The 14319-nt window shown below is 51.5% G+C and overlaps 5 protein-coding genes across 5 annotated transcripts; 4 read left to right on the top strand and 1 right to left on the bottom strand.

Moving 5' to 3' along the window:
* Positions 1 to 824: 824 nt before the first annotated feature.
* On the top strand, positions 825 to 2021 carry CGGC5_v003112 (uncharacterized protein; the record flags this gene model as incomplete). Its single annotated transcript, XM_032020636.1, has 1 exon — positions 825 to 2021. The coding sequence occupies one exon, from the start codon at positions 825 to 827 to the stop codon at positions 2019 to 2021; it is 1197 nt and encodes a 398-aa protein (XP_031882144.1).
* Positions 2022 to 3560: 1539 nt separating this feature from the next.
* On the top strand, positions 3561 to 4247 carry CGGC5_v003111 (uncharacterized protein; the record flags this gene model as incomplete). Its single annotated transcript, XM_032020635.1, has 2 exons — positions 3561 to 3940; positions 3998 to 4247. The coding sequence occupies 2 exons, from the start codon at positions 3561 to 3563 to the stop codon at positions 4245 to 4247; spliced, it is 630 nt and encodes a 209-aa protein (XP_031882145.1).
* A 763-nt stretch (positions 4248 to 5010) lies between these two features.
* On the bottom strand, positions 5011 to 5824 carry CGGC5_v003110 (uncharacterized protein; the record flags this gene model as incomplete). Its single annotated transcript, XM_032020634.1, has 3 exons — positions 5011 to 5204; positions 5257 to 5446; positions 5501 to 5824. 3 exons carry the CDS (start codon positions 5822 to 5824, stop codon positions 5011 to 5013), a joined length of 708 nt encoding a protein of 235 aa, XP_031882146.1.
* Positions 5825 to 7658: 1834 nt separating this feature from the next.
* dapb3 (Dipeptidyl aminopeptidase BIII) lies at positions 7659 to 9700 on the top strand (the record flags this gene model as incomplete). The annotated part of the gene is made up of 3 exons (XM_032020633.1): positions 7659 to 7760; positions 7810 to 8558; positions 8614 to 9700. The coding sequence occupies 3 exons, from the start codon at positions 7659 to 7661 to the stop codon at positions 9698 to 9700; spliced, it is 1938 nt and encodes a 645-aa protein (XP_031882130.1).
* Positions 9701 to 11580: 1880 nt separating this feature from the next.
* On the top strand, positions 11581 to 14235 carry Gabpb2 (GA-binding protein subunit beta-2; the record flags this gene model as incomplete). Its single annotated transcript, XM_032020632.1, has 3 exons — positions 11581 to 12061; positions 12129 to 12951; positions 12999 to 14235. 3 exons carry the CDS (start codon positions 11581 to 11583, stop codon positions 14233 to 14235), a joined length of 2541 nt encoding a protein of 846 aa, XP_031882141.1.
* Positions 14236 to 14319: the final 84 nt, after the last annotated feature.

Here is a 14319-nt window from a genome sequence, read left to right as displayed (position 1 = left end):
CCAGTCACACCACTCCACCCCTCGTAACGTCATGATGGTGTGAATCCGCGCAACTGTCTCCGGTCTAACCTTCTTCTCCCAATCTGCCGTTCGTCGGCCGGGCTTCCACGGCAGGGTTGAGCTTCGTAACACCAGCGAACCCCGCCCGCGTCGAAGAGCTATCAACACGGCCGGCAGCAGATAAGTCTAAAAGCTTGCGCGTGCGTGTAAGCCGGTGTATCCCCCCATCACACACCACTGAGCCAATCCCCAACAGCCGATAAACCGAACGCGGATTGGCGGCTTGTTTCAAGTTGAGCAGACTTCTGCGGATTGGGCGAATTGGAAAGAAACGCATCTCCCCACAGGTCGGGTGGTGATCATTTCAACACAGCCCTGCTCAGCGCAATCACCGTGGCTGAGATCCCGGGCCGGGGTTGCTTGGCCGTTGGGACGAACCATCGCTGTTGGCTCGTTCCCTGATCCGCCCTGGCTTGGCAGATGCAGCTCTATATAATTAGCCCTGCCCAGCAATGATAGACCCATCAACTGGTGGATTTCGAGCGATAAGGTGGAGTTGCGATGGCGCAGAATTTTGCAGACGAGTTGGGACTGAATTGATTGACACGGGACAGGACGGGAATTGTTGTTGACGTAGGTATTTCGTTGAATAGATCGGCAGGGCCGCGTGGTCTCCGCGGCGGCTCTTGTCTTCCCCGCGTGATCTTCTCCGTTTCCTCGACCACAAATGTGAGCGATCCTGCTCTTCTCCAGTCCGTTCCGGCGCGTGAGATTTTGATCCTAGCAAGAGGAAAACCCAATTCGGACGTCCGCTACCAATCTCGATGCGTTCCGACACCGCTTCCGCTCTCGGCCTTTTGGCCGGCCTCATCACCACCATCGCCGCCCGGCCTGACCTTCGGTATCAACAGATTCGACGACAGAATGCTGCAGATTGTCTCGAGGACTTGGAGGATATCTTGGACGACGCGCCGACAACATCACTATGGCCCGCGACAGCCTGCGATTTCACATCGACCCTCTCAGGGGCCGAGCTCACAACCAGTTATGCTTCATTCAGGAGTAAGATGGCTTCGTGGTACAGCAATGACTTGGACGACATTACCAAGCTTGAGAGTAGCTGTACACAATACGTATCAGTATTCGACTCGATTCGATATTGTTATGTGACTGGACCGTACCCAACAGAGTCCTCGTCAACAACATCCGCATCGGCAACGGCAACGGCGGCAACCACCACAGCAGGATCGTCGACGGCTAGCAGGACCTCAACGGGAGCTACAAACACTTCAACAACGAGTGCGACATCAACGTCAACGCCGGATGATGGGGGAGGTCTAGATCCTGGCGCGAAGGCTGGTCTTGCCATTGGCATCGTCCTAGCCGTCGTCCTCATACTATTCATCTGCTGGAAGTTCTTCCAGAGATACCGATCAAGCAGGTTAGATGGAGCCAGGGAACATTCGATGAAGGGGGACGTCGAACCGCAGATGCACTCGGCAGCAGCGATTGGCACGGCTGGCGCAGCTGGGGCCGGTGCCGGCGCTGCTATGGCGGCGGCGGCAGCCCGGACGAAATTGGCACCTCCGGAGAACTCAGTATATGCGTTCAAGTCGGAGCTGAGCGGCGACTCCCGGCCGATCTCCGAGCTTGACCCGGCGGCTGCCGTGGCTGCTAGGCCCTCCGAGCCGCCCCGGCACATCGCCGAACTGGATCCGGAGCCACCTACTCAACTAAGTGAGCTATCGGCCGATAACTACGATCCGACGGCGAACAATTCGCCCCCGCCAGCATACGTCTCTCCAATGCCCGACGGCTCCAATCGAAACACTCTAGACACGGCTGTATCGCCGCTTTCTCCAGACTCGAGCACAATTCAAGGACAGGGGCTGGGAATAACAACTGGTGAAGAGATATCTCAAGGATCCAGCAATAGCTCTGGAAACGCCCCCTTGGTGCCACAGACACAAAACGACACTGTACAACATGGCTGGGGTCGAGGTTGGCTTCGCAGGGAATGAGAAGAAGAGGGCCAGTAAAGAATAACGTCCAGTGAATGCAGAAGAAACGATTTGGGTACGCTATGCGGAATAGGAAGGTCTTGTTGATCATCAGTCACAAAATGCTTTCCGTGAGGCCGACTACTAGTAAACCGTGGTGGAAGAAACTGGGCCAATTTCAACGGACGGATGGAGATTTTCATGATGTATTGAGTGGTAGAGCAAGACTGCTACACCGACACTTAGTAGATACCCTTCGAACAATAAAAACTCCAGGAGAAATACGCTCAGCATGTGTCTACTTGGTTACCTTATGAATGAGATGTGTAGATCTAACTTACAGGTCTCGCCCGTGCACAGTGCCACTTGATGTAAAAATGCATTCTCCGGTGGCGAGTGTTCTTCCATTGGGCGATGAAATGCCTTTTAAGACTCATCTGCCTTTACGGAATATTCAGCGCTATGCAGTTCCATTGGCTACTTGTTTTGATTCCAAACATATCTGAACTAAGAGAGATTGGGGGCCATTCTTAACAACAACGTCCGTCTCCGAGCAATGCTAGACAGGTCTCACCTAATTGCTCTGCCTCATCGCCAAGACAAAATCTCTTCCAAAAGACTGCGCCAACATGTCATTCACGAATGCCCAGCAGCAGTCTGTCTAATTTTCTCTTGGTAGGGAGATAAGCTAGTTCGAGCTGGCTCTTGGCTATCCAAGGAACTACTTCGGATGCGAAGGCCTCCGTTATTTGCCCAGTACGCCAGCGAAAGTATTTGCAGCTTGCAGCATCATAGTCCGGAGAAAAGCAGACATGATCGTCTACCTAGCTTAACGTTTATTCGTTTTTCTGCATCCAATTGCCCATACTTAGGGTGCCCAATATTGTTAATCAGGCTTCGGCACATCACCGTTGGATTGAGGGCCAAGCAATCGCCAAGGAGCTTGTCCAATATTTGGCGCTACCGGACAAACCTAGACAAGACACAATAACTCCCAATTCTTCTCGGTAAAAGTCGCTTCCGCTGCCGAACCCCAACTGATCGGCGGTGTCATGACCGTAAACCCAGCACGGCGACGCGCGCGTCCCCGGATCGGGGGACCAGTAATGTTGCCAAGGGGCCCCGAACCATTGCCGGTCAGATTTGCAAGCAGGGTAGGAACTTCGCAAGCCTCTTGGCCCATTCATCACGACGATTTCTCAAGGCCACAGCACCGGAGTCCAGTCCTGGGTGATGTCGACCCGTTCCATAGCCCCTTGGCTCAACCAACACATCACCAGAGGCGGCATGTCTAGCTTGTGAAGATCTTGGAATTTGGCGGAGGTGTGGGATTCCGATAGTCGGTTGTTGCGGACTTCACCAACGTCGAAACCGAGTATATAGATGGAGTGCATTGTCTCCATCGTTGAATCAGGTTTCAATTGGAATCACACAGCATCACACTCTAGTACCTTATTGTACCTTAATTCTATCAGTCATCGTCTATCTGTATTTTCCACCAAGTATTCAATCCTCACCTCGTCACTCTCTAAGACCCCCTTTCTTACAAATACCAACAAAATGAAGTTCGCTCTTGTCCCCGTGGTCCTGGCTGCCGCCGTTGCCGCCACCCCTATCAAGATCATTGAGGATGTCACCCACATCATCGGCTGGCACAAGAAGGGTTCCGGAAACAAGCAGGGCTGGGGCTCCTCCGGTCCCTTCCACTTCACCTCGACCTACCACGTCGTCGCCACCCCTGACCAGGTCGTCGACAACAACAACACCGCCACCGGCGGTCTGGCCGGTGCCATCGGCTACTTCAACTACGGCATCAACTCCCAGGAGGATATCATCTGCTACAACATCACCCTGGTGAACTTCCAGGGCGAGTACCAATCGCCTGCCTTGACCGCCACCCACATCCACGAGGGGCAAAAGGGCCGTGCCGGTCCTCCTCGGTAAGCTTGATGCCAGGACTAGGCCATATAATATCTTTGCTAACGAGAGTTTTCCAGTATCGCATTCCCCAACCCTCAGCCTGTTGATGGCACTGCGAACGTCCGCCGCAGCATCGGATGCTTGTCCGGGCCCTTTCGCACTGGCGTCAATGCCACCGGCACCCAAACCGACAACGGTGAAGGATTTGAGGTCCGCCAGATTGAGGAGGACCCGTCCAAGTTCTTCACTGATGTTCACTCGAGCCTGGCTGTCCCGGGTGCTGTTCGTGGTCAGCTCAGCGACGGCGTCAACCGCAACTGCGACTAAGTTGTTGGGTTGTGTCAGAGGATGCGGAAAGCGTTTGTTTTCTTCTGATCGTGTTGATATATACCCTTGACATGATATCTTCTATTAATATACTAAATATATTTTGAATACTTGAATCCAATGCAGCTTTCCCAATGGGAAAATGAACGCAATACTCAATATCAATCATGCGCAAGAAGACTTGCCCTTCTTGGTGGTCCTTTTGAGTGGTATTGAATTGAGAGCTTGCAGGCCAGCATCTTCAGCTACGAGTACCAGTCGCAACCACATTGAACTCGAACTCTGGACAGCGATTGACGTCAACTTACAAAACATTGGTGCTCGTATCACACAAATTTACGAGTATGTGGAACACGGTACCACACCCCGTAAAATCTAAGTAAGAGTACGTCGCTTGAGCACTACTCCTAACAATCCTAAGTTGAGTGAAGGGGTGCATAGGGCTTACATAGTCTCCAAACTTCACACGCCAGGTGTTTCCTCATCTGTTTTCTCGACTAGCTAAGCATTCCCCCTCACGTTCATGCTTGGCCAGATATGCGTTTCCGGCAAACGAATATCACCAATGAAAGTTTAACTTTCGAAATGAATTATCGGCACAATTCGAATACACTCGCTCCTCAACCAAGTCTGAGTTGTCCTTCATAAGCTTTTAGCAGTCCTGCTGTCATTACAGATATTGCCTTCCATGGACCGAGAATGATAATTATGACTTCCTCAACCGTCTTCTTCTCACTCCACAAACGCTCCCAAGCCAAGGTATCTATGCACGTCCAGCGGGGCCGCCATTTGCTTGAGGAAGGAACACTGCGAACTCCCCATTCATATTCGCCACCTTAAGTGTCAACTCATTCTCTTCGGCCTCGAATTCGAGCTCTCCGAGCGCTGGGTTGATGATAAATGCGTTCGCTTCAGGAAATAGGCGGCCGATCTGACCCTTGCTGATGTCCAGCTTGTCTAAGGCCGTGTTAGCTTCGCTTGCAATGCCAAAAGACCTTTCAGAACTTACTCCCAGGATTCAGAATATAGTCAATCTTGGACAATGTCATGCCTTGAGCGCCCTCTGCCAGGTTCACTTTGAATGATACTGCTTCGACTGCCGTGAACCCTGCCGGAGGTGGTGCGGGCGCTCGGTTCTCGGTGACTGTAAGGGTTCGCCCGATGGCATTTTGGAACTCGACTTCGAAACGACCGTTTTTCTAATCTGAACGTTAGCTTCTGTGTTCTTTTGCTCATGTTAAGGCGCCACTAACCCCCGGTGGGAAGAGAACGTCTTGCTTTACGCCTGCGCCGCCCAATCGAACTGGGACATTGAAAGCCCCTTCAATTTCCTTCTCGTTTTCCTTTTTCTCGCCCTCGCCTTCTGCTCCAGCTTCCCCGCCCGCTGCAGTTCCGTTCTCGGCAGCCCCTTTAGGACTTTCTGCTGAGCCGGCTGCCGGTATCCTTCTGAGGAGGCTCCCTTCTGTTGTAGCTTCTTCGCCTCGGGATAGAATACCGGTCGTTGATATCGTTGAGATTGGCAATGATGTGGCGACGAGAAGTTGGGTTGAGAAGAGAAATGCCCGTGATAACTTCATGTTGAAATATTAGATGTGCTTGCTGAAGATGAAAAGTCCAGTATGCGGAACACCAACGCTGTTGGTTGACTGAAAGCATGCAAAGCTTCTTCAATTACTGAGGAGTCGTACAAAGTAAGGATGAAATGGGCAGAAACAAGATGTGGCTGAGAGGATGATGCAGCGCGGAACTCAAATTGGTTATATGGCCAGACGATCGCTTTTCCAGTCAAAGTCCGCGTGGACAATTTTGTGTAAGCGCAGCTGGGAGGGAACAGCCCGCCAAGAGCAACGGCATCATGAAACCCATATGGGACCACAAGGATGAGGCCCTTTCCCCCACCATCCGTAGCGCCAAGCGCGCCAAGGACCACTGAGGAGAGAACAAGCGCTTCGGGAGCCTCATCGAGCGCCTAATGGGGAAATTCGGGGCTTGAGTTGACTGCAGGAGGCGGCTGGTCAGGTCAGTTTTACTCGAGATCCGGCATTGGCACAGCTTGGCGGTATGGCAACTCGTCTCTACTTGACATTTCCGGACGCGGCTCATCATGCGGAGAAGCTTGTTATTGGCAGTGGAAGATGTGAGTGTTTTTCTTGCCAACTCGCATCCGTATGCAGTCGAGCGCAGCGACGATGTCATTCAAGGTTATTGTCTTTTCATTTCGCTAACTACCATGTTGCAGTCGCAGACAGTGGAGGCACAATAGAGATTTAAGCTTAACGCTATCCGTCAACTGTCATCAGTGATGTTGCGGGTCGCAATTCGCTCATCCAGCCAGCGGCTGGACCTCCTTGGAACACTTTTCCCCGCGAACCAGCACCCAATTTCGGTTGAATTTGAGAAGGGGAATCCGAACCCTCCTGTGAGTCTCAGATGACAGCTGTCGTAGGCTAAACTTAGACTCTCAAACGTGGTTCCTCAGACTGTCAAATCAGCACTCAGGTAATCCCTGTACTCCGAGCCCCAGTCACCATCCCCGCAAGCCTACCCAAGGTGATGGGCCATGAGCATGCGACCGACTGCTCCGTTCGGGGGCCGTTCTGGACAACACCTGTCGGTTCAACCTTCTCTTTGCTGAAACACGGACCACATCGCCATGAGCAGCCGAGCCAACCCCGTAGTTGATTCACGCAGGGGATTGGACTTCATTTCACTCGTCTGCAACGAGTATCACACAGCAAAAAGAGGTTTACTTCAATCTCCAAGTGATGAAGGGCCCTGTGCCTTGCTCAGCAATCCGGTGGCTACTCAAGCTTGCGTGTCGCAATTGCAAAATTTTTGTCATGAATCATGACCTCGACGATGGCCGGCGGCATTGCGTTCGCCTTGGCAATCAGCCCAGTTTGACTCGCCCCTCACATTCGGCGAAATCCTCAGCAGCAAAGCTCCGGCTATCTCAGCAGGCTTGTACCCGGACCAAAAGGTCGGGAAGCACGCCCTTTCCGCATTGTCCTATGAGGCTTTTCAACGTTCATGCAACGATGTTCCTTGTGATCAGAGCAAGACTGTATTTTTGGCTCGGCATCAACACGATGACGATTGCGATTGATAAGAACGGAAGAAAACCCATCTTCACGTAAGTCGGTGGAGCAGCTTTCGGAGCCGACGACTCCGGCCCTATGGAATTTAGCGGGGCTCGGACGGCAACCCCGGGGCGAAGTGCGGGGTCTCGGACCCGCTTACGGTGAACCAAGGTACCTATTCTCCTTCCTTATCAGTCAGTCTGATTTCATCCAACGTCATCTAGTCCCCCTCACTTGTCTCACGCCAAAGTGAGTCACATCAAGTCGCGGAAATATCTCCGATCCATCTTTCCAAGCGTTCAAGCACCGCCATTGTGTACAGTTCTCGGAAATGGTAACCAAAAGAGTGGCGCGGTACGGTGACTGGGACAGCCCCATCACGGCTGACACAGTCACCTCCAAGAGCTGGTCCGTCACCTCGCCCCGTGTTCATGTAAGTCTCGTGAACCAATGGCTATCATCCTTTCTGACGTTATCTGTAGCGTGCATCCGGTCGCGCGTTCTTCAACGAGTCCAAGGAAGACGGTCGGAATGGCATTGTCGAGATCACTAGCGATGGACCCAAGGACGTGCTCCCGGCACCCTGGAGCGCCCACAACTCAGTCTACGAGTATGGTGGCTCCCCATACGATGTGCTCTTGGACGGACGTATTATCTTCTCCAATAGCGGCGGCGATACTACCGGTGTCAACGTGCTTGATCCGGATTCTGGGGAAGTGAAGCTAGTCACGGCGGGTCCTAACCTCCGATATTCCAACTTCAGCGCGAGCCCAACAAGCTCTTGGGTGGTGGCCATTGAGGAAGACCACACAATAAACACGCCACGAGAAGTGAAGAACTACATCGTCGCCATCAATGCAGACACCGGAGAGACAAAGAGAGTCGTACAGGGCGCCGACTTTTACTATACACCGCAGTTCAGCGAAGACGGTGCAAGGCTGGTTTGGATGGAATGGGACCAACCCAATCTTCCATTTTCTGCAAGCAAAGTCTTCGTAGCTGACTGGAGCCCGTCTGCTACCGCCGAGAACGTGACCCAAATTGCAGGCAAGAACCGCGAGGGCGCTGCTGAGCCTCGCTGGGGCTTGGATGGAAGCTTGTTTGTATGCATCGAGACTGACGGATTCCGTCAACTTCACCGCATTGCCCCTGGTCAAGTAGAGCCCTCGCAGATCAAGCTTAAAGACCTCGAGAATGCCGAATTCGGTGAAATTCGATGGTTTCAAGGAAGGTTCGTTTCAGAGGAACATTTATGAGAAACAGTCATCATTCTAACAAGCTTCCAGTCACACATACGCCCCGCTGTCTGATCGATACGTGGCAGCAGCAGGCATCTTGTTTGGCGAGGCAAAGCTCATTCTCATTGATCTTGAGACAAATAACTGGAAGACTATCGGCCCACCCGGCCTGTGTGCCATTGCCTTCGATTCAGTTGCAAGATTGAATGACACCACGGTGCTGGTTGTTGGAGAACAGAAGGCCTTCCCTTCAGCTCTCTACAAAATCGATGTGTTGAGTGGAGAGGTTACCACCGTGAGGCGAACATCCGATGCCGATCTGGACGAGGGGCTCTTCTCAAAACCCGAACTTGTCCAGTTTCGTTCAAAAGGCTCTCCTTCCCGGATGATCTACAGCGCTCTGTGGATGCCGCGCAACCCAAAGTTCACGGCCCCAGGTGATACCCTGCCCCCGCTGATCATTTCGTCTCACGGCGGTCCGACCGGATATACGGGCTCTGGGCTAAAACTCCGCACCCAGTACTTCACGGCTCGAGGCTATGCACTCCTCGCTCTGAACTACACCGGCTCGACTGGACACGGACGGGACTACCGCGAGGCACTATTCCATAATTGGGGGATCGTTGACGCAGACGATGCTGCCGAGGTCGCCGACCATCTCGTAGCTGCAGGCAGAGTTGGCAAGGTCGGTATCGTCGGCGCAAGTGCGGGAGGCTACAACGTACTGCAGGCTCTTGTGCGCCATCCAAGCACCTTCGATGCGGGATTTTGTGTTTGTGGTGTCAGTGATGTCAAGAAACTCGACGAGTCTACTCATAAGTTGGAGTCGGAGTACATGGGGGCTCTGGTCCTCGATCCCGGCATGACTGATGAGCAAAAGGAAGAGAGGTACAAGGAGCGAGGCCCTCTGTTTCACGCGGACAAGATCGAGTCGCCTTTGTTCCTGCTGCATGGTATCGAGGACACAGTGGTGCCCATTGAGCAAGCACGTCTCATCTACCAAGCTGTGGAGGACAAGGGCGGAGATGTTCGCATCAGGGAGGTGCCTGGAGAGGGTCATATGTTTGGCAAACCGGGAAGTCCGAAAATTTGGCTGACCGAAGAGCAGGCTTGGTGGACGAAATACTTGTTGTAATTTCCTGAGAAAGCGGTCGTGCAAGCGAAGATTGCCAAAGCCTTCTCCTCCCATGTCCAATTTGGGTAAAGTCAATGAGCATACGACTAGGTATTCGGTGCAGAGAAAAAAAGAAACTATACTTCTCAGCCAATATTTCGATCAACCAGCCATCGCATGCAATCTTTCGTAACCCCGCTCTATCTACCTTAGTGATTAATGTTGGCAGTTCCGCAATAGCACCTATTGACAAATACGTCAATACGACGGCTAAGTATGGACAAGGCTGTTCATGCAGAGCACTATGACGATATTTCGCCCGTTCTGTACCGCCGATCGCTGTTGGTAACCCCTCCCGGATAAGAGGTCTTACGGGCGATTTTGAGAGGCTGGAAGCGGTTTTGGGATTGTTGGAGATTTCAAAATAGGTTGGTGAGAATAACTTCGGCATCTTGCTATCAACAGAATGGAACAACTAGCCCGTGGTATCCGAAGCACCTTCGAGCGCTGATGGAATAGTCGCACAGTCAGGCGTGCCTGAGAAGTCTGTTCTTTCGGGTCAACAGGGTGGAAGAAGTGTAAACCAGATTTAACTGCAAATGCTTTGGGGATCGATTAATCAAACGTTCTTATAGAAGGCAGAAAAGGGTCAAGGTAGTGTACATAGTGTCTGGGAGCGGCGTGCCGTCCCTTAGCAATGATCTAGATGAAAAGCCATGCGGCAAGTATGAACACCGGGCCAATGCACCAGGATGCCGATAAGACTGAAGCCCTGGCCAGCCAGGCAGCAAGAATGGAGGAAGCCGTATACAAGCTTGAAGCGCCTGCCGGTACATACGTGCTACTCGCAACGGAAAGCCGGAACAGAAGTGCGCCTGCCCTGCTTGGCCTCCCTCCACCAAGCTGAACTGTAGGTGTAAGGAATTGGTGAGGTATGGTTACACACAACAAATGCTCTTAAGGTACTGGCCAGCCTCAATGACGCTTACGCCCAATTTGATCACTAGGCATCAGTACATTCGATTTCTGCCTTGACGCCCGACAGAATACTGGCTTGGCTGGCGAGCAGGCATTTTTCTTGTTGCACTGCCACACCGATTACTCTGAAAAGCAGGGCTTTCTCCATCATTGCTCAAAAATACTCTCTCTTTCAAGCTTTCCCACGCTCTAATGCTTTGTTCTATTGTTCTGGAGATGTTCTTTTCATGAGCCTAGGCATTTTCTCTCGTCCTCTTTTGCCCGCTTGGCTGCCAAATCCGACCGAAAGGTACCCGAGGTCCGTACGTTCAAATCGCACTATGAACGCCTTATCTAGATTGGTATTCCGGGAGAAGCCGGCTGCGATGGGAATCAAACCGCCATCAAATCACCAGGAGGCCTATTCCGTGGAATCGTACACAGTGGGATGGATCTGCGCCCTGCCGAAAGAGCGGGCAGCGGCAAAGGCAATGCTGGATACCATTCATCCAAAACCTCCGAATGTCCAGCCAGCAAGCGACAAAAATGTCTACATTCTTGGCTCAATAGGCAAGCATAATGTCGTAATAACCTGCTTGCCTTTAGGCAAGATTGGAAATAGTCCAGCGGCTTCTGTCGCGACTAACATGGCATCAACCTCTCCTTTTATAAAGATTGGCCTTTTGGTGGGGATCGGCGGCGGCATGCCGTCTTAAGTAAAGCTAGGTGATGTCGTCGTCAGCGCCCCGACGGGATCGTATCCAGGCGTCGTTCACTGGGACTTAGGAAAAGCAAACGAGGGAGGCAAGTTCGAGCGCACAGGATCTCTCGATAACCCGCCAAACATCCTACTGGCAGCCTTATCCAGTCTTCAAAGCGATCACGAAATGGCCGATTCCAAGATCTCACATTATCTAGATGAACTGAAACAAAGGTGGCCTAAAATGGCTACAAAATATCTTCGTTCGGAGTCTCTTCGCGACATTGCATTCGACGCGGATTGCAAGCATGTCGGCCTCGACAGACTTGAACAACCCATCAGCTCGACCGACGAAGATGAAATCGAAAGTTGCCGACTTTGCGATATGACGAAGGCCAAAGTGAGAAAGTCAAAGACATCCCGCATTCATTATGGTTTAATAGCTTCGGGGAACCAAGTCATCAAGGACGGTGTGTTTCGAGACAAATTGAATAATGACCTCGGCGGTCAAGTTTTGTGCGTCGAAATGGAGGTAGCTGGGCTGAAAGAGAACTTCCCTTGCTTGGTAATCCGAGGGATATGCGACTACGCTGATGGTCATAAGAACAAAGCATGGCAAGAGCACGCGGCTGCAGTGGCAGCGGCGTTTGCCAAAGAATTCTTGTCTTATTTAGAACCAGAGACAGTGGGAGAGGAACGCTCGGCCCGAGATGTAATGCAAGGAAGTGAGTAGATCTATTCAATACTGCCCATTCCTGTCAATCATATACTCACATACAAGGCGCACAACAGTCGAGGATTGGATGCTTGTTGTCAGAGAAGACGTCAATCAGCTTCGAGTCCGCCACAATCATGAAGAAAACCTTGGTGTCTTGAAGTGGCTCACTCCGATTTCGTACGGAGCTGAGCAGAGCGACTTTCTCGCAAGGCATCAGCCAGGCACATGCCAGTGGTTTTTACACTCTAAACGGTACAAACGCTGGATAGAATCAAGAGGAAGAACCCTGTTTTGCCCCGGTATACAGGGATCGGGGAAGACTATCATCACGTCTGTTGTGGTTGATAACCTCAGCAAACAGTTCCATGACCTCCCTGACATAGGCCTGGCGTACATATATTTCAACTACAACGCGCACAAGCATCAACGTCTCCAAGACGTATTATCGAGCATTTTCAAGCAGCTTTGTCAAAACATGAAGGTTCTGCCAGAGATTCTGAGCAAGCTTCATGAGAAACATGCTGCACAGTTGACCCAGCCTTCGCCCGAAGAACTTGAAAATGCTTTGATTGAAACTTCCAAGTCTCTTTCAAGAGTCTTCATAGTACTAGACGGACTTGACGAATGCCAAGCGACACTTGACTGTCATACGCGTCTCTTGTCCTGTCTTTATAACCTTCAGACTAAGACACAAGCGAGTATTCTTATCACGTCTAGACCTACCTCTGAAGTAGAAATCATTTTCAGCGGGTGTTTGAAGCAGGAGATCAAAGCTAAGGCCTCAGACGTGGACAAGTATGTCGAGAGTCGGCTGCCAAAGGTGTTGGGGTCTGGGCTAGAGACGGCCAACTTGGGAGCCATGATCAAAAGTAAAGTCATGGGGATTGTTGACGGAATGTAAGTTAATCAAGTCGCGTATAATACAAGATATCTAAAATCACTAGGTTTCTTCTCGCGCAGCTGTACATGGATTCACTCCAGGATGCAACCTCCGCTGCCGAAGTCCGTGAGGCATTGGACGAGATCGAAATTCAGCCTAGCCAGAACACTGAAGACGGGAGCTATACGCCCATGCTTTTCAAAGCATACGATAAAGTTATGGCAAGAATCAGTGGCCAACAACCCAGGTCACGGAATCTGGCCATGAAGACATTGTCCTGGGTTGTACATGCAAAGAGACTTCTCACCACAGCTGAGCTTCAGCATGCTCTCGCGGTGAGAGATACCGATACAGCACTGGACTTCCAAAATGTTCGCGAAATCGACATGATTTTGTCAGTTTGTGCTGGGCTTATCACGGTCGGCGAAAATAGCGATTGTGTTCGCCTAGCACACGAGACGACGCAGAAATATTTGGAGTCAACAGCTGCAAAATATTTTCCAAATGCGCAGTCAGAAATCACAAGTACCTGCACAGCCTATCTCACCTTTCATGGCTTCGATGTTCTGCCGGTTCAGTCACGTCTCTTACGCATGACCACTGAGAGGCCGTTGTTTCCTTACGCTGCTACTTACTGGGGCCACCATGCCCGCGAGGCTGGGCAATGCGTGTCAGACAGCGTAAACAAACTTCTCAGATGCAATGTCAGCGTGCAGATTGCATGCAGCAAAATCAGTAGTGAAAATGATATACTGAATCCGAACACGACATGGAATCCTTTGCACCTTGCTGCATTCTTCGGCCTTTCCCGACACGTCGAGGCTTTGATCGATGATGGCCTTGACCCCAACAGAGTTGGTGATAGAAACATAAGTCCATTGATGGTTGCTTCGGCGAATGGGTTCGAAGAAGTCGTCAATCTATTGTTGAATAAGGGCGCAGATATCCAGGCCAAGTGTTCTGGCCAGCGGACAGCGCTGATATTTGCATCTCTTTTCGGGCACGGGGCTATCGTCAGAAAACTACTTGTCAAAGGAGCCGATGTCACAGCCGGGCCATACACTGACATGCTGGCTTTTGATCCAGCAAGCGTTCCTGGCTACTGGGATGTTGTCAGTTTGCTGGCCGAAGCATTGTTGAAGGCGGGCAGTACTGGAAGCCACGGTAGATACTTGATGCGACTTGATGGTGGAATTGATAGAATGACGAGGATGCTCCTTCGTTGGGGAGCTCATATGCGTCACCCACCGTCGATGATGGCGTCTGGGAGCGCGCCTCTTGATCCTACGCTTGGCAAATGACCTAAGCGTAGCATCTTAAGACAAGGCAAAGGGGAGAGATTATGTATGGATATTACTCATTTGACCTTGATCTGACTGAGGGGG

This window comes from Colletotrichum fructicola (genome assembly GCF_000319635.2).
Source record: "Colletotrichum fructicola Nara gc5 chromosome Unknown KSG_Nara_v1_contig02, whole genome shotgun sequence".
Lineage (NCBI taxonomy): Eukaryota > Fungi > Ascomycota > Sordariomycetes > Glomerellales > Glomerellaceae > Colletotrichum > Colletotrichum fructicola.
Note: the sequence above shows the minus strand (reverse complement) of the source record. Positions and strands in the feature narration are given on the sequence as shown.